Consider the following 20,561-nt stretch of genomic DNA (forward strand, 5'->3'; position numbering starts at 1 on the left):
TGATGTTTCACTGGACAGACTTTCATTATTCCACCAGCAGACAGCTTCATTCATCAGATAACCAGATATGTTTACCTTTATTTCTGCAATGCAGATACTTTAGATCAGAGATCCACAACATGTTTTAGCTACAGTTTCATGTAAAACAAAATTTTGTCAGGGCCTGGTGGTGTATGACCCAAAAATGCAGAAGACCAGGTATGGTGATGCAAACATTTTATTCATTTAATAAATGAACTTGAAAAAGACAAAACCCATGGAGCAACAAAAAAGTGACACAACAGAAAAGAGCAGCTGACCTGACAAGAAAGAACTGAAAACTAGACACTTAAATGAAGACAGCTGTGAATCATGACAAACCTGAAACTGGTGTGACTGAGGGACAATTCAAAACAGAACTGACAAAAACCAAACCAAAGTTTACAATCCTCACAGATTTTTATGTATACGTATAAAAACAATGAATAAATATCTTTAGGCCTGTTATACCTGCAGACTTACATACAGAGATTTCTAAAAGGCCATTTGATGAAGTCAAGTTATTGAGATAAAGTTACAGAAGACCGATCTTTTCTTAGACCTGTTAAAAAGTTTCCTGTGAAAACCCACCTGTACTTGTATTCTGCCAATGTCAGAAAGTCAGGAAATGTAGCACACACACAACAAAATAACTTTTCAGTGAGCGAAAAGATCTCTAAAAATACCTATTTACTGAGTGGATGAGGGCTATCCAGCTGGCAAAGTGTGAAAAAGAGAGAAGAGGAAATAAATAAATCAGGAAAAACAAGTCTTGGGTAAATCAGGCAAAAAAATAAGTAAAAAATAAAAGCACAGCAGAGTGAATGAAGCCTTTTGACTGGACTTTTCTGGGTCTTTTTGGCAATGCATTACCAGACGCACTGGTCCATGCATGCACCCATCGCTCACTGAAGCCCCGGCTGCATGCGACGCCTCCGGGAGGACTCTCTGTGTGGCAGCATGATGAAGGAGGCCGACAGCGCTTCATTCACACAACATGACTGATGCCAAAGCAGCAAATAGTGCTAACAAAGTGATCTAAACATATGCCCAGCATGTACTCACTTCACACACTAAAAAAAGTTGAAAATGCCTCATAATCATAAGGCAGTCGCTGTCTTTTAGTTCACAAAATTACAACCAGCCTGCTGGAAAGAAACTACTTTCTGCTCCTATCTCCTTTCATCACAATCAAACGTTGTTCTTGATGCTACTTCTTTAAAATCCTTTCCACTCACTCGGATAATGAGTCCTAATTGAAATATTTCAAAGGACTTAGGAGGCTTAGGAGGTAAGGAGAGAGATATTATGCACAAGATTATTACTTTCAAGAGAGAGGAAAATGGCCCCGTAGGACAAGATAGAGACACAAATTGTGCCGTAATAGATCTTTAACCGTCAACTGAGACCACAGACAGAACAATTTAGATAAAGATGAAAACAAGGTTATTGTCCTGTGTTTTAAGATGATATGATTTATTCCTTAGGTTTGGAGGCGGATTTGGCAGACAAAAAAAGAAACAAGATCTCATACAAGAAGGTTTGCAATTAATTGCATTGCAGGAAGAAGAAGAAGAAGTACAGAATTAGATGAACCGTGTTGCTGTATTATAAGAGAAGTGTGTCTTTTTTTTTGGCTTTTCCCTTTTTGCTGTGCCATGTTCTATCGGTTGAACTAATTAATTCCACCAGCTGGCTGAAATTGCTAAATTAAAGTGTTGCTTGGTAATTGTGTGCTGCATGTCAATGTCAGAAGCATTTAGAGTCTACCAAATGCTCCTGCCTGAGCATCAGCATAACTGTATCTGCAACAAAGCCCGTACAATACAGAAACTCCCAGATAACAGATATACAGATAATGATTATGATTTGCATCAAGAAAAACCTATTTATTCCATTATAGAAAAAAAAACATGCTCTGCATTTAAACACTACATATTTTGTACCTTTAGAGAAGGAAAAACTGTTTTTGTTTTTCCAACAAACAAAACAATTCAAACACATCGATGCAATCTTAGGTCGTAGTGGAAATATCACTTTCTAAAAGATAAAATCTCCAAACAGTTGCCAGTTTTTACCCAGTTGAAGATCGTTTAGCAAAAGATAAAGCATAACTGAAAAAATTTTAGTTAGAAAGGCATTATAACAGTATTTTTTGTATGTGTTTTACCTTGTGGAAGCTCCTAAAGTATGCTGCTTTCTCATCTGGGTACTTTTCTAATCGCCGGGGTCCTTTACTGGAGGCCTTCTTGAACACCAGCCAACACCTCCTGAAGATCTGGTGACAGAAAATAGTTAGAGCCCTGTTACAGAAGTTCCTTAGATCACGGCAATGCTGGAAAACTGGAAAAGCACAGCACTAACTGTCTGCGGACAATGTCATTGATGTTATATTATGTATGTTTTGAAAATGAGTTTTCACAGTGGATATTATTTTGAAATCTTGCACATCATCTATTATTAAAACTATGAACATTTTGAGAGAAAACAAATAGTATCAAACTAAAGACCACTTGCATTTGACATACTACATTAAGCTTACTGTACACACAGAGAGGTTTTGGAATTGTTAATTGCATAGTCTGGCTGTACTAGTCTAAACATTTTGTTTTTTCCCCCCAAAGAAAGCTGTCCCCAATATTTAAACGCAGCACCAGCAACTTGTCATAGTGACAACATGCAAAGCTGCATTGATGCAAAGAGACACTTTTTGCGGGGTTACAGTAGGGCAAAAAATATTTGTAAGCCACTGCTTCTGCTATTTGTCTCACTTAAAAAATGAAAACACTCATCATAAGTACACTTAAAATGTCACTTCTATTTAGGTTTACTTATTTCCACCCCGTAAACTAAAAAAAGAAAAAAAAACTTCAACCGATTAAATATATTTGTATACTTGTGCAGAAATTAAATGTTTAGCTGCTACAAATTGAGCAAAAGTTCTGTCCCTCACAGACCTGTTACTTTTTCCTTTTGAGGCTCTCCTCTCCCACCTGTTCCTTCTATTGATGGCAAAAAAAAAGGATTTTAAGGTTCTAAAGTGGCCTAGCCACTATACAGACCTCAATTCATCAGATAGAGAACAGAGAATCTGTGGAGGGAGTTGAAAGTCTGTGCAGCCCAGCAACAGCCCCAAAAACATCACAGCTCTTGAGAAGATCAAAATAGCAGCTTTGGTGTGTACAAACCTGGTGAAGGCATACAGGAAACATTTGACATAGGTCATTACCAATAAGGGGTGCACTACAAAGTACTGCGGTAAACTTTTTTCATTGACCAAAGACTTATTTATACACTTTTTCCTGGGTTATTTTTTTGACATTATGTTTAAATGAACCTCATATGCGGTTCATTTAAACATATATGCGCATATATCGGGTTTATTATTTTTGTTTCGATACCAGGGAGCACTTCTGATCAAGAAAAGGGAAATTGAACACATGGGTTCATATGTTGCAGGTTAAAATAAAGTAAACTCTGGGATTATAACCATTGAACATAGATATGCAAACAGTCATGCTTTCAAACTGATCCTCACAGTCACATTTCCAAACAGCTGCAGGTGTCAGGTCTCTGCTGGTATCTTAAGCACTTTAGAGCTGCTGCACAGTAACCAAAGAGTGTTGTGCTCAACAGTGAGTATCTACCATGATCACTCACTTGTTTACACTTTTGTTGAAAATAATTTTAGATTATCTGCATTATCCAATTGGTTGCTATTTAGAAAGTACAGAAAAGTATTTTGTTTAAACCCCTATCTAAGAAATTGAATAACAAATGAATGAGTACACAATCATGCCTGATTTCCAACTTCAGTTTTAAGGTAGACTTAATCTAGTATTTGACTTTTAGTTAAAACTTGCCTTTTTTATATATATGGACATTTTAAACATAGTGTGGTGGTCAAAATCTGAATGTTTTGTGTGCCATTTTTATTTGGTATATTTCTTTCAATAGGTCATTCAATATTCCAGATGTTTCAGATCCTTGGACTGTTGTAGATCAAGAAGACCACAGTTGATGGACATGAAGGGTCAGGTGAAACCCTAGTTATTGTTGATCTTAAGAACTTGTCACTGAAGATGATGTTATTTCTGGCTTTTGGATCAGCTAATCATGTTAGTGACATTCTCTCACAGTGCATCCTTCCTGCACTCAATTTGTTTCTCAATGTCCAGGTTTACTTACAGAACAACCTGACCAAAAGTGGTGGGCTCTTTTTCCCCATTTGACTGTTTTCTCTTCCCTTTGAAAATCAAATATTTGGAGATGCTGTATCTGGTGTGTGTTCCACACGCGTACATTGAAAGAACCCAGTGGATTAAAGGAAAGATCAACTTTTGTGTGACAGGCTGAACCTCATTTGGGGGTTCAACAAAACTGAGGCATTTTCCCTGGATTGTCCAAGTAACTGAGTTTCCTTCTGCCGCCTGGGGTTCACAGACCTCTACGGGTGTGCAAACTCACTGCACGTGCATCCTGCACCTTAAAAGTGTTTCCATCCAGTGCAATAGCAATTGGTCTTCACCTCTCACTTCTCTGTTTTTAACATGAGTCAGGCTAGAGGGGCAGTTTCTGATTATTAGTGGTTCCTTAAGATACGCTTGTCTGGCAAAACAGGAGTCTCCAAATTCCATGTGAAACACTCCAACGAATGCTTGGAAAGAGAACTTTCAGTTTCTCACATACAGTAACTCTGTTTTTTGTTAAGTAGGACAAGAGAGATTTCTCACCAGCCTTGTTTGCTGGGGCGAAGCGCGATATGGTGCTTATCTTGAATGACGTGACATATAGAAAGGTGATCACCAGCCATGCAGGATTGACGCAATGAAATAAATGCTTCCGAGGAATACGCAGGGAAGTGTGTCCCATAGCCAAGCATCTCACTCAAGCGACTCAGAACCGGAGATGCTCTGTGTTTAACTGTGAAGGACAGAAGAACTGCTTCTCATTACAAAAGACGCTGATGTGAAGATATATGCAATTCAAGTATGTTATCCCTAAAACAGCAGGAGATGAGAGCTTTTTAATGATTTGTACTGCTTGATACAAGGAAAATGCTGCTTAATCGCACAATAAGTACCTCACTTTAACTCGTACTTTTACAAAAATGACTGTCGAGCTTTACATGCATTATATTTATTTGCTCTGACACACCTGCTGCAAAGAATCTGATTAAATAGATGAGCTGTGCCAAAAAAAAAGGAAAAATAATGGTGGGGGGCCGGAAAAGCTGCTTCAAACTGTCTTTTACCCTCTGCGAGCCTCGTCATGATTGGCTTCTATCACGTTTACAGATCAGTTACTGAGTCATGTTTGGTGAACAGAAGTGATATTACAGTATTCCCGCCTTATTATGCGGGGGTTAGTGACCAGAGACAAAACGCGAAAAAGCAGAGGAACATTGTACATCTTCACATCTTATCATCACAACCAGAACAACGAAGCTGGTAGTTTGTCTATAAAATAACTAAAACTTTTTCCTTTAGAGAAATGATAATTAGTGAAGTAGTTTGCTATGTTTTGAGGGATTTTTGGTACAGGGTTTGGGGTTTTATTGAAAGAGGAAAATAAACCTCTTATTGCCCACAACATTACTCAATTAAAAATGATCAACAAAAATCCAAATGATGTATCTTCTTACTCTAGCAGAAGTTAAACACATGTTCATTTTATCCCAATATTTAACCGTTTTACTAATAAAAAACAAAATCTGGTGAAATAAAAAAAGTACATTTTTATTTGTTCATACATATATTTATTTAACTTACTGATAGGTTTTTTCAGGTTCAAAGTTGTGGGTGGGGCTGGAGCTGCTTTTTAGGGGAAAACTTGGCGTTGGAAAGACCCATCGGAAGGAAGAGGGTTAGGGTTATAAGCAAACATAACCTTTGTTAGGTTAACAATTTAAATGAATATTTATTTAATGGCCTGATGGCCAGCCAAATATTACCATCCTGATATTTCTTGTCAATTGGTTTCATGTCTCAGTTTTGTCTTCTTGAATTTTGTCCTAGATTGTGTTTGCTGTTAAGTGTCATCAGTTAAGGTGTGTTTAATTATTAGGCCAATACTTTGCCCTTTTGTTAATTTCTTTTTAAAATGTACCCAAGTTACTTTTGCATAGTTAAGAAACCTGCATGTCTTAAAATTTTCAATCTGTGTCTTGTTCATAAATCTATGCTCCAACACAATCTACTCTATTTATTCTGCGTTTGTGAGTGAAAAGAAATTTGGAAAAGTGAGAATTCACAATCAAACCACTATCAACACATTAAAAAGCCAACAGAAGCGGCAAACGCATGTTATATGATAGTCACCAAGCAATGGGTCCTCTGTGGTTTTCCGTCATTAATAGCAGATCCTTCTCTTTCCTGTTGCAGACACTTGCAATCACTCGGTCTGATGTATAATTGCTTTGGGCCACGTGGTTGTAATAGGGAACCACAGCTGTACGATTAATTTGTTTACTCAGCTGGTATACTTTATGAAAGACCTGCTGAGTTAAACGTGGCACTTTGTAGCAAATGACTATAGCAGATCCCCAGGTCCTTATCAGTCTGCCTTGATGGGTCTCCATTCCGGGTAAGTGTTATACAAGTCCATTATAAACAGCAAACAGAAGAAAACAAAGCACCGCACGTTTCTTAATGCAGAGCGGATCATTATCTCTACCTTCCAATGAATGCTATACTAGTAAAAGATACAAACAGGTAATAAAATTCTCCCCTTAAATGGAACACAGAATGTTACTTCCATTATAGTGCCCACCTGCAGCCCTATTCCTGCTTTGACACAAACACAAAAATATGTCAACCCGTTTTATGTATGGCGATTCCTTCCTTTCCAACTTAAAACAGCAAAGTTACAGCTTGCATGAGTTCTTCTGTTGAAGGCATAACGCTGCCAGCACACAAAGTAATTCACCACAGGATTGCTCAGATTAAGTAATTATTTCAGCACAAAAGCAGACTCTGTGAGATGGCTTCTACATAATAAAGAGTGGAGGATTTGAACAGAAAGGGCCAGTTTTGCCTGTTCCAGAGATGTCGATGCTTTGTCAATGCAGCCCTCTTATCAGGACGCTGGTGGGTCTCATTCAGAGAAACTCTTAACATTGATTGTAATTACACACACATGAATGGCCAGTACTGTTGGGCTGGCATGACTCACTTAATTTCACTAAAAAAAAAAAAACAATGCACTAATACAATAATGAAGGCAGTTCTCGTCCACGTCTATGTTCAGATGCGGAGGTGTACCTGCAGCAAATAAGTGTGAACCAAAGTTTTCAAAAGTAAATTTCTAGTTTACAAGAAGTAAAACTATCTTTGGTTTTGTTTACTATGCAGGACTGGCCACATGATCCTGATTCCTGTTGAAACCTGTGAACCTCAATCAGCAAATAGAGCCAGGCATATCTGCTTTACTCCTTCATATTTATCAGCAAACAGACTATAGGTTCCACCTCTCAATGCCAAATCGAGTTCTAATTTCTTTTATTGCTCTGAGCAGGAATCCTTATCATTTAAGTGAAAGAAAGTTCTAAAGAGATACCGTCAGCATGACAAGTATTTTTTTTCTCCCAAGCAGACATACTGTATACTTACAACTTTGCTGCATTAAGAATGTGGAAAAGCAACATTTTGATTGGTTCCATGGTGTTTTCCTCCAGGTGAAAGAAGACAATGGAGGTGATTATGCAGGCATGATCTCAATCGTCTCAATTATGTAAGATGAAATTTTGACAAGTTTACACAAATCTCCAGAGTCCTCTGTGCAAAATGTCTCTGTGAGATTTGCTGATAAACTGCAGTTTGCAGAGAGGTACACAAGCTACAGAAGATCAGAAAAGAGCAGCAAAGCAACAATAGACAACACTAAGCTTAAATGATGCCATACATGGCTCTACAGATTGATTGACCTGGCTCATACTTTGTCCTTCTCCCATTTCTTTTATATCCTGTCTGAGACTTCAAAGAAATAAAAGTAAAGTTTAGCTTTTGACACAACAAAGGTGGAGAATAACCATTAAAAAGATTGTTGTGTCAGAACTATATTGTGATTGGTTAAACATCTTTGTTCTTTTTCCATCACAAAACTACAAGGGCTTTGACACTTGGAGGCACTGGATGGTGATCAAGCCTCTCCTGGATCAAGCCTCAACTTTTCCTTAAAACAAATCCATAGATGTAACTAAATCATACCAAGCCTCTTGGTAATTAAAACTTGCTTTAGAATGGTTGGTAAAACTTTTATCCTGTGATTATAGCCACAGCAAGTGCCTAAACTGAGCTGCATTTGGTTAAATATATGAATTTAATAAATACAACAAGCATTTTGTATGGAAAATATACCACTACATACTGAAAAGTCTTAACTGATATGAGTCTATTCTAAAAATACCTCTCTGGATATCAAGAATACTCTAAAGCTCTGCAGGACATCTCTGCACGGTCCATCACCACACATAACATCCCAGTGTGCAAAACAGGCCGCAGCAAAGGCAACAAGCTGGAAAGAACATTTGAAGGGCAATCCCTTCACATTCGGGTTTTTACAGCGAGAACATACCACAGGAGGTACTTGGCAAGGTGCACCGATCTCAAAAAACACTGCAGCTCAACAACAACAGAACCGTTGAGGTCAAACCTAAGAAAGACAAAAGATCCCAGCTCTTTAACTGGCGAGGACCGAGTGGAAAAACAGAACTGTGTGATTCAATATTTGACACGTTACAACAAGTAGGAACAGCAGTAAATAGAAAGTTTAACTCTCAGACACCAAAGCAATGACCCATCTTCAGAGCCAGTCATTCCCTTTAAGTGGCCTCAAACACAAAGTCAATTCACTTCAGCGAACATTATGAAACTTCTGCCACTATTGAGGAACTGTCTCGTCTTTCAATACAATACGGCCCCTGTTCCCCCGACGGGCAAAATCACTCATCGTTTGGATGAACTGAGAGACATGAAAATGATTTCCAATGACAGCTCGCCTCAGCTTAATGACTAATCACGCGACAGAATAAAAATAGCTGTCTGTGAGAAAGAAGGAAGTATTAAACATTAAAACACATCTGTAATACTTAAGAGGCACAAATGAATTTATTATTCCTCAGATAATAAAAAGGACATATGTAGGAAGGATTAGTAACCTCTCGATGATTCATGTCTCACAAACTATGATTTAAAGATGATTGCCTCTGTACTTACAAGCAATACAAGGCATGAGAGTACTTGAATCAAGGTAGCACTGCTTAGGCGTGACGGTGTCAGGCAAGATATTGTAAGTGTGTACTTTAAATAGTAAAAAAAAATGTATTATTTCAATGTTGGGGCTGAGGCAGAAAACCCATTTAAATTTAAAGATACCTTAAAATAAAGGTTCTGTCTTTGCTGTTGTTTCCTCTTAATTTCCTGGTGGTTTAGTGGAGCCCCTCAATGAGCTGGGTATAAGGGTTACAGTTCCCTTGGTGGTAATGATGCTTGATGGACAATGACAGACCAAGCCCTGCAATATAAGCTCCCAGTGTTAGCAATCAATTCCAGACAGCGACGGGGTCTGAACTGGGGCTTCCATCTTTATAATTTGATTTGTTATCCCGTCGGACAGTTGTTGCCGCAATCGTTGCAGCTATCACTTCTCCAACCCCGACCCCAGCCTGCAGAACCCACCTCAAATCCTCCCAAGTCTCTGCCCACAATTTGAAAAGTTCCCCCTCAAATGCTGCATGGAGAAAACGAAGGGGAAAAAAGTTGCTCTTGATCATAGCATCCTCTGTCACTTTGCTGTCACCTCTGACTTCATGAACAGTTCCGCTCTAACCTAACCTAACCTCCCCCTTCCCCTGCTGTACCGAAAATGTATTTCACACCGAGTTTAAAATGTTTGGACATCCCATAATTTTGTAATTCGCCCCCGACTACAGCTGTTGGCAGGGTGGCAAGCCAGCCGCGCCCCAGTTAATCATAGATTACTTTATCTGGGCCATTCCAAATCCTCATATGTAATGCAGTGCTACCTCAGCAGCAAGTAATCACCCCCCCCCACCCCTCCTCACACACTTTTTACACCTATAAACACACTCCCCCTTCCTTATATTACCCCCACCACCACAACCAAGCTTGATTTGCCTCTTGCCCTTCTCGCTTTTCTACATTTCTCCTCTCCCAGTCCTCATCTCGTTCTACTGTCTATGCCTGATTGGACGTTCTCATCAAACATTCATGAGCCAAAGCAGTCCCAAAATGTAATATCATAGTTTTAGGGATCTTTATTTCATTAGCTGGGGCCTCTGCTGTGGCCACATGGCACACACTCTTGAGAATAGACTTCTCCAAGGTAAAAACTGGACCACCAGCAAAAATGAGGTTTGGAATATGAAAGACAACACGTCTCTGCTGGGTTTTTTTTTAACAAAAAGACAAGTCCACTAATCCGAAACAGCCCAGAAGGCAAAGTCAGTTGTTCAAAGGTGCATTTAAACTGATAAAGGCCAACAGTCCTTAGATAATAATTATTTTCTAGCTCTGCAATTCTTGTGAAGTTTTCTTGACAAGGTGAACAGTGAGCCTGAAATGTGTTTTTATTAAACCTGAGAAAATCTTTATTTATGGCATAGTCACATGCACCTGTATGGTGCTGTGAGCTTTTGGGTTGTCCAGGCCTGTGGATATGAGGATTGAGTGCTATAGTTTGGTTTTTCAGTTGAGTTCTTGGTTTTGGTCATGTTCCGTTTGCGGTTTTCCCTCTGTCACATCAGGTTTAGGTTACCAATCATTCACAGTTGGCTTGATTTCAGTTAATTCTCCTCAGTGTTTAGTTTTCAGTTCTTCCTTGTCAGGTCATCTGCTTTGTCACTGTTTAGTTGCTCCCTTGGGTAATGTCATGACAAAGTTTATTCATTCCAGGTCACCTGCATATTGGGTCCTGCCCTACCAATTACTGATAGTGGAGGGTTGTAGAGAGGAGCGGCACTTCTTAAGAGGAGTGCAGCTGTATATTTAAGTTCCCTTGAGGCTCATTGAAAATGGAACGTACCACTGTAGTGCGTGCGGTAAGAGTATCGCAAAGTATTCATAAGGATAATGTAAGTTGAATGCACTTCTGACGCACAGGTGATGCTGTGGTATGGTGCCTCCATTACACCACACTCAAGTCATTAGTCCCAGTTGTCCTTACGGCTAAATACAGGCTGTTTAAAGGCGAAAAACAGGCAGTTGTAAGAGTAAGGGCAGCCATTACCAGTTAAAAAAACAGAGAGTGATGCTAATTTTACTTGTTCCATAAACTGAAAATCCTACATTACTTTTTTATTTAATCACTACTAACATTTTTTTTTTCTCTGTCTTCCTAGAAGTCCTAATTTTTTCTGCACATTTTTGTGATCAAATATATATTTTGAACTATTTTGAGAAATAACTTCATGTTGCAAGCCTGGGTGTAGCACATGCTTCATCTGATTTTTATATTTCCAGACTAAAAACCTATATTCACATGACCATATTTTATGCATTACGATGACTTTTGGCGAAACTTGCCAAAGATTGAATTCATCTCTTTTTTATGGCTCTGCATAGCTGACCTTTTCCACATATGTACTCATCTAAAAGCATGTTCATAAAGTAAGACACACTTAAAGCTGGACGAAGCTCTGAGACATTAAAGAGATTTATTTTTAGGAGTTTGGTGAAAGCAGCAGCGCAAATGCCAAATCAACTTAGATTCATTCATACATTGTTGAAAATGTGAAGATTTATCCTTTTAAAACTGCATAACTCACAGTATGTCCTTCATTTCATATGCACTAGTTATATGGAATAAAGTGTGGAACAGATCCAAGTGAACATCAGACGTTTTTCTTTAACCTGAAACTTTAATTTTGACCTTTTTAGAGGAACCTTTTTAGGTTCTAATGTCTGACCCGTGCTGGGCAAAGCAGCAGGAAAAAATTAGTTAAAATCACCCACGCTGTTTAAGTCTAGACCTCATGATGATTTGCTGCATTTTCTGGAGTACAAATCAAAAATAGCAAAATGATTCCACAGTAGAGGTGTGTTGACGTTTTCCATCAAATACTGCAAAGCACAGAGAAGAATGAGAGCAGAGCAAAGCTGCAAAAACATGAAGCTTAATCTGTATTTGCTTTTAAGGACTGTGGTCCAAGACATTTAAACTAGGAGAGAAAACAGTGATTTTACAGGACAGGGGATGAAAAAAGGATTAAACTGTGATTATAAAACCCTAATACACCGATGCAGATTAATAAAATTGCGTGCTTCACTTCAGAAAAAATATTTTTTGTCTCAGATTTATGGACGTTGATTCCTAGTGATACTGAGGTTGACAGGCAGTGTTTACTATAGCATATAACACTGTGATGGACTCGCAATGTCTGTGTGAAGCATCTTTACGAGGAGACAATTTTGGTTTAAGTCATCATTATGACAATTGCCTGCTCTGTCAAAGCATCCCTCTCCCAAAGCTCTTTATGTATTACAGCTCTAGTCAGCAATCCCCTGCGCACACATACACATGCTGCAATTTTCATTTAATCCATGTACAAGGCTGAAGCTTTCACAGTCAATAACACACAGACAAAGAGGAATTTGAGTATGGCAGCGTGCCCTCACCGAAAGCACACCGAGACCAGCTCAGAAACAAGGCAACAAAGCTGTGACGTCTTGTTTCCGATATGAGATAAAGGTCATTCTTCACATTGAATTCTTTGGATGAATTGTCCACAAACAAATTGGAAAAAAAAAAACATTTATGAATGATCTGAAAACTGAAAACGCAAAAGTCCAAAGGAAATGTGGGCCAAGCCTCATCTTTTTGCCTGCAGCTTCCAGACCAACAAAATTAGCATCTAGGCCAACAAGTGAGAGGTGCTTACATGGAAACCAAAACGCAGCGCCTTAGAAGTACGCATCCTCTTGGAGCGAAATATAAAGTCCGGGATAAAAGGAGCCTTTTGGCAAAAACCGACATGCATTTTTATCAAGCTTGATTACCATTAGCTAAACGGGTGATTATCATATCAACAGAGACTGCTAAATCAAAGGAAAGTGACTGCTGCTCAGTGCACTGTCAAATAATTGCCTGTTCAGCAGGATTTTACAAAACAAGTGTTTTCCAGGACACTTTGTTATTTGAATTTCATCAGAAGCCCTAAAAGCATGTAATCCTTACTCGGTGGTGCAGTCAACCCCCCACCCGCAAGGATTAATTCTAAAGAGGGGCTCTCTCGCTAACGTTCTCGCTGTTTCTCTGATACGGTTAACTGGAAAAGCAGCAGGCTCTGCGTCTGCAACAACCGTTCCCTCACAAGCAGAGAGCACAGATTTGCGCTTGCTGGAACTAACTTGACTCAGCCACATTTGGTGTGCAAATCAAAGAGGACGCTGGGGGGGAACTTAAAAAATAATAATAAAATAAGCATTTGTGTGCACAACCAAAGGAAATGTGGACTTCTATGTCAGGGAACAGGGTCAGATGGAGTTTATCACATTGTTTTTGTTTCATTACCCCCCAAAGAACACGCTCCCCTGGAATAAGTGGGGTGTTATCCACTGTCACTCCGTGTCTCAGCATGAAATCATCGAGGAATGCAATTATCACTTTGCCCAACGGACATTTCTCTAAAATGAGAGCAAACAATTGAGTACACGAGGGTGGGCAGGGTGGAGGGTTAAAGCAGACCTTGGCACCAACTTTTCTTGCTTTGAAACTTTCTTTTCATTAAAATAGAGCTAAATCCGAATTCCCTGGCACACTTACAAAAAGAAAACTTTTATATTAACTCCTGCTTTAAAATCCAAACTTTGCCTCACAACCTTCGATTGTTTCGGGACTTCTGTTGCCTCAATTACAGCCTCTAATGAACTAAAAAATTTGCAGGCAACTTGAGCAAGTCAGCTGCAGCATTTCATGGCGTGCTGGGCAGACACCAAACTGTCACCCCCCCCTCCGCCTCCCCAGTGTTCACCCAGAGGTAAGCTGTCACCTTCTTACTATTAAAAGAAGTCCCACGGGACGGAAAGAGGAAGGGAAGAAGAGTTGCGCGTGCAAACACAGCCCCAAACAAACAGAAATAAACAAGGCTTCCATGCTGACAGGGACACACATTATTTGCTTACAACTATAAGGGTCAAGCTTTTTGAACAACATGCTATCAAGAGCACCTAACAAACAACGCCACGTGAAAAGCCTTGTTAGGTTGACAGCGTGATCAAGCTTGCATTATTCATGAAGGCTGGCCGCCTGCATCTAATGCAGATCAGGAATAATATTTTATTTGTTAGGCAAGGCCATAACTATGTTTACCTGTGCAGCATAGTGAGCAAATTAACAACACAAAGACAATAGTCTTAACACAGAGAGACGCGGCTGCAGCTATCTTTGGCTGTGCTGAATGTGCTTGGCGAGCAGCCTCATGAAAGGAAACTAGAGGAGAGGAACTCATTATAGATTGTGAATCGACACTAAAAAAAAATATCAAGAAGGTGACACATTTTTTTTTTTAGAAAGCCTTGTCACACTGAAAAGAAATAAAAGTTGGGCAGATTAGTGGTATATTTATCTATTTTTAATTCCAATCAAAAAAAGTAGATACATTTGAGTTTCTGAGATCAAACAAGATGAAATTGAATTTGGCACTATCAGTGGGATAGCTCTCTAATGAAACAATGTTGTCGTCTGACTTTTAGTCATAAACAAATGGAAAACATTCACTGTGAACACTATTCATTTTTACACAAATACATAATCAGCCATGCATGTCCTCACATGCAAATACAAACAGGATGCCCACATAGTGTGTATATCCACACTGAAATACACACTGAAAGTGAGCTTAGCTGCAGAGCACAGCCCCAAGGGCTGCTCTGTTGATTAATGAGGGGAGGATGGCAAGGAGAGAAGGATGAAGCTGAAGTGTTAATGAAGCAATGATAGATTCTTCTAGTCCCCGTTGTTTGTAGGTGAGTCTCTGGAGCATCTGCACACTGTAGCACTACACCTTGAAGCAGATCTGTGAACCCACTGCCGCCACAAGAGACGAGACATGAGAAGCAGAGCGACTCTGGTACTTTCGCTTCAAAAAGTTTTCATTTAGCAAAAATGTTACTAGATTTCTGTAAGTTTTCTTTGATCTGTTTTTAGGGAGAATCATCATTTAGTAAAAAATAAAAATTAAAAAAAGACCCAAAAAAGCCCCCTTCTTACACACTAAGAAAAGACAAATGCTTAATCACCTGACTTCACTATAGCTACAAGTAAAATCCTGTGTGAACGTCATCACTGGAGGACTAAACTAACTAAACGTTAGTGGTGTTCAAGCAATCCTTGGTTGCCCATTGCACCCTTCGTGTACACAGCCTGATTTTTAGAAATGAGGAAATTAGACAATAAGAGCGTAGTTTGTGTTGGCATTGGCATCTTGCATCTCTAACCGGTACTGCTGTTTCACCTGCACACCCCTTGGAAGCAGCATGTGCTCATGGTCTGTAAAAAGCCAGTGTACGCACCTTGAATGCCGCTTAAAGGCACCGTACAACAGCATCACTCATACGTCATAACTGAGTGTAACTTACATTATCCTTCCAAATACTCACGATACACTTAGCACATGCATGACAATCGTGTAATATCTTATTGTGACGTCCCTTATAAAAGCCACATAAACCTTAGGGGGGCTGAGAGACGTACCTGCGCCCACCTAATAACCCAGTTTGGGCCCAGACAACCCAAAAACCCGCAGCAATCGTACAAGTCAACATCCTCATGGGTGCATGTGACTAAGGCATTAGTTGATGGTCCTGTTCTTTTCTTCACTACATGACATCAGTTATGAATCATGTGGTTCTGTTGCTGCTTTGGGTTGTGTACTTACACTGCCCTTACCTATAAACAGTAGAGATCCAGTCTTAATTGAGGACATTTAATAAATTGTCAGCCTTTTTAGTTGTAATTTTGACATACATTTATATGTAATCAACTCTGAAACAAAACTGGCAGCCTTTTCCATTAGGACAGCTCAAATCCAAGTGATTTATACACCAAAGGTTGTAATTGTATGAGATTTACATTTGACCACAATTCCAATACATATTGAGGCATCAAAACAGCTTATACATAACTTAGTGAGCTGTCATCAATATTCATCTGAATCTGTCCATAAAAATGATAGAAAAGTGGTTCTTGCATAAAGAATTTGCTTAAATTGCATTCGATTTGAAGTGTTGTTGCCTATAATGTCCACATGTCCAAGATCAATATTGGCAAAAACAATTAGAAAGGTTTTCCACTGTTTGAAATCAATGACCATTGATATGGGTCACTATATTTCTAAATAGGAGCATGCTAACACCTCAATCTCACAGTAAAGAATATTGAAGGTAATGTGTTTGTTATCCCACTCTGAACAATTGACATCAGCTAGTTAAACATATACTGATAAAAAAAAAGACACTTCCTTGGTGCAGATAGAGCATTACTGGGGATCAAAGAAGATTATTGACGTCTCTGTAAGTATGGTCAATGCTCAGTGAGCAGAAAGACATTAGAGCCACACGTGTGTCACAACTCATGCAGTATTCAACACTGATATTGAGTGTTTTTCTCATAATGTGAAGCCACAGTGAGTAGCAACCTCAAGAGTTGAAAAAGTCAAGATCAATGTCAGGACGGCTTTCTAAAGTGGTTGTCAGTTGGCGTAACGTCTCTGCATCAGCAGGCCTGTGAAGGTGTGAATGAAGTATTACTTTCCAGACTACAATGACACGAGTTTCTTGTTTTCTAAAAGCTTGGGCAAATAAAAAATTCCAGTGTTGAAAAGCGAAACTGAAAAAGAATCTTCCTAACTGTGCAAATTCTAATTCCATGAAAAACTATTTCACTCAATTATAAGCATAAAGATGACTAACAGTTTCCTGCTTTCATAAAACTATAAAGGGGCACAGATTTCTTTAGCAATGACACAAACTGAACAAAAAAAAAAAAAACATTAACCATTAAGCAGGAAACAACGATTCCAGAATTACAAAATAAGAGGTCGCCAGTAACCAGAAACAGTTCCTTCATCAGCTTTGTTTTGGACATTATTTCCTAAAATAACATCATTTATCCCTACAAAATACAAAAATCCTTCTTAAATTATGAAAAACATGAATCATCAATGTGAAACGCTTGAGTGAAACCCAAGCAAAGATTTATTCATGAATGCAACTTTATAATAGAGGTGTATTTCTCATCATGAATGATGACTGTTGAGCTGTAGCTCCCATACCCGAGCAGGGATGCAATTCATCAGGGCTAATAAGAGCTGGTGATTTGTTTGGAGGTTTTTGATTGAAGAAGCTGATCAAAGCTAAATGAAATGACCGTGAGCCTCGTGAAGCCTTTAGACTTCTGTAAGCTGATATACTGAATTAATATATATATATATATATATATATTAAAAAAAACTGCCAAAAAAATTATCCCAATATGTATGTTTATGGTCCACAGGAAGTAGGATTCTAAGCATGACAAATCTGACAATCACTGCTCCGGAAAGCCAGCCATTGTCAATAGCGAAAGCCTGAAAGTAGCAAGATCCTATTTTAAACGACTGTGCCATCTTGGACAATAGACACATTCTTCTCCTCTCCTTTGCCTCAGCTTTGCTCCAAGCTCATGCCAACAAGTGGGGAGCGTACCCACACACGATGACAATGCGTGTTGTCCTCATGTAGGCCAGTGGTAGCTGGACAGAAACATTAGTTTCAGCAAGAGTTAAGGGACAAAAGAAGCATAAACAAAGATGGGAGGAGAGAAGCACAGTGTTCAGTGAAGTGCTTAAAGATTAATACCTCCGGAATTTGTCTCAACAGGAAATGAAAGTTTGAAGAAAAAAAAACACGATTTCCTATGCTAATGTTTAATCTTGGACTGTAAGCTGCATGCTGTTTTGTTTTTTAATACCAAGTGAGATTTGTATGATCTCTTTCAACAGCTTAAAGCTTAACAGGCAGCAGAAAATGTATTATTTAATGGCAAGCGCTCATGTAGTTTAGCATTTTGGAAGAAAGTGTAAGTACAAGTTAAAGAGTTTGTATTCTAGTCTATTATTTTTCTGCATCTGGCAAAAACTAATAATTCTACCACTTAGAGATTTACATTGCTGTTACATCAAACTGAAAACACATTAAAGAGGTGGATACATTTCTTTTAAAAATGTAAAATCAAGTCTTATAGTTGGGCTACAATATGTAACGCTGGATTATATATCAGTGTAACCGACAGCATGGGTTGTGAAATATTAGATAGTCGCAGAAATAAAAGTGGCCCAACAAAGCTCAAACCTCGAAAGAACAAAAAAGCTGGGAAATATGATGCGGGGATCTGCTAGGGGTGTAACTGAGTGTTGGGAGAGAGGATAAATATAAGAATGGTGAACGGTAAAATCACATGGGAATTAAAATAAAATCATATGGTGCCGCAGGTGGGAAAGGAGGGCAGCTGAGACAGCTGGGTGTTAAGAGAAACATGGATGGTAAAAAAAAAAATTACATATATATATATATATATATATATATATATATATATATATATATATATATATATATATATATATATATATATATATATATATATATATATATATATATATATATATATATATATATATATATAAAGATTAAAAGAAACAATTAAAAAAATTTCTTTATAACTATTTATCATAAAACTGCAATGAACCATTTTTATCCAACTGTTGCCACAAATAATTAACAGTTATTGTGTTGGTCCACACTTACATCAAACACCCATATAAGGAAGAGGAGGCATGTGCAAAAATAAAAGTTTAGGCTTTTATTTTTTAGATAAAAATGATCAAATACTTATAACTTTAACTACTGCCACACATCATACATTTTTTTCCAATGATACAAACAGAGAAATGTTCAAGTGTATTTTTGTCCCACATCTCTATGCTTCATTAAAGGGTAGCCATGGAGCAATAAAAGCAGATGTTAGTATTACTCTTTTATTATTGCAATGTGTAATTTTCTGGATTTTTGCATTCACAGACGCACTTCTTATCTTGTTTATTCCATTTCTATCTTTGAAACAGAGTTCTTTAACATTTCTCTACATGACCAAAAGTAGTTATTCTTTCATTAAGCTGCAGTGTTTTTCTTTTTTCAGTAAATTACAGTTGCAGATGGGTGCAAAAAAGGCAAACTGTGTGCAACTAGGTTATTGTGAATAGTTCACTCATAAAAAGCAATTTTAAGTTGGCAGCTGGTTGAAATCTAAATACAGAACTGTTGGTATCTTTATTCCAGATTATATCCTTTAGAATGATAAATAACTCTGCAGCCCTGTCTATTGGTTTGCTGTTATTTATTTACTTCTTGACGTACAGCTGATTGCATTTTCACTCCTCATTTTGCACCAGATGTGATGCATTTTTAATGTGTTTTCTGTTTTGACATTTAATGTTCTGTTGTGACCGAGACTCTCTCCAGAAAGACCTTAGTTGTACTTGTTTGTTTTTTTTGCCTGCTCTCCATTATCATAATGTTGCAGAAATATACTTTTTCAAGTCGGAATTTGTCGGCTTTAGGTCTGTTGTCCCTAACTTTGAAGTAAAAGTCAGACTGATGTTGCAGTTGGCTGGTCACACATCCGCTGGCACTTTAAAATCTCATAAATTGAATGCATCTGACTGATTCACGCTTTTAAAAATCCACACAGCCAAAACAACATCCCCCATTTGGAAAAACAAAATAATAATTCGGGATACAGCTACTATTAGGAACATTTTTCTTCATTAGGGAGTTAGTGTACTGAGAAGGGGGTAATTTGTTGTCACATACCCTCAGAGAAAGAGTGGTGTAGTTCCCCTCTTTCATATGTTAAATTATCTTTTGGTAAACTAACATGTTTTTTGTACGTTTTCTGTTATTATTTTACTCCTACACACAGCGCATTATGCTGGTGGGCTTCCCATAACGATCTACATATGCTACATTATTTGAGGTAAACATTGGCTTGTCTGGTTATGTCCTAATAAGCTGCATGAAATGAGATATTAAACTAAAATAGGTGTCGGATTTCCAGGCTTTTTTTCCCACTGACTTTCAGAGAATTATCTCTTTTTAAAGTTCACAAGGTATCTGTTGTTCATTTTCTTATTTATGTTTATTACGATTTAAATTGTAATAACAGCCATTAATTTCCAAGAAATAACTGCTATTCTATAATCTTGGCATTAAAGAACAGAGATTCATCTTAATTACCAGTGTTGCAATAAATCATCTCCTAATATGACACAGTTACAACAGCATTATAGGCTGTGGCTAACAGGATGGATTCAAATATAACGACCTCTTTTGCATTACATGCAGATGTTTGACCACTTTATGACAAACAATGCATATACAAGGCTGACCTGCCCAGCAGTCTTATAACATGAATGATCTAATGTACTAAGGACTGTGTTAGAACTAAAATGTAAAAAAGATAATACATTTACAAAACTATTTATTATAAGC

General features: G+C 38.1%; 1 protein-coding gene across 1 annotated transcript in view; it reads right to left on the reverse strand.

Moving 5' to 3' along the window:
• dok6 (docking protein 6) overlaps positions 1-20,561 on the reverse strand; it is a 50,168-nt gene that overhangs the window by 20,395 nt on the left and 9,212 nt on the right. Inside the window, exon 2 of the mRNA XM_004081249.4 lies at positions 2,189-2,296. Coding sequence (XP_004081297.2) covers positions 2,189-2,296 — 108 coding nt within the window. The remainder of the gene's footprint in view (positions 1-2,188; positions 2,297-20,561) is intronic.

Source organism: Oryzias latipes, chromosome 20, assembly GCF_002234675.1.
Source record: "Oryzias latipes chromosome 20, ASM223467v1".
In the NCBI taxonomy this organism is placed as follows: Eukaryota; Metazoa; Chordata; class Actinopteri; order Beloniformes; family Adrianichthyidae; genus Oryzias; species Oryzias latipes.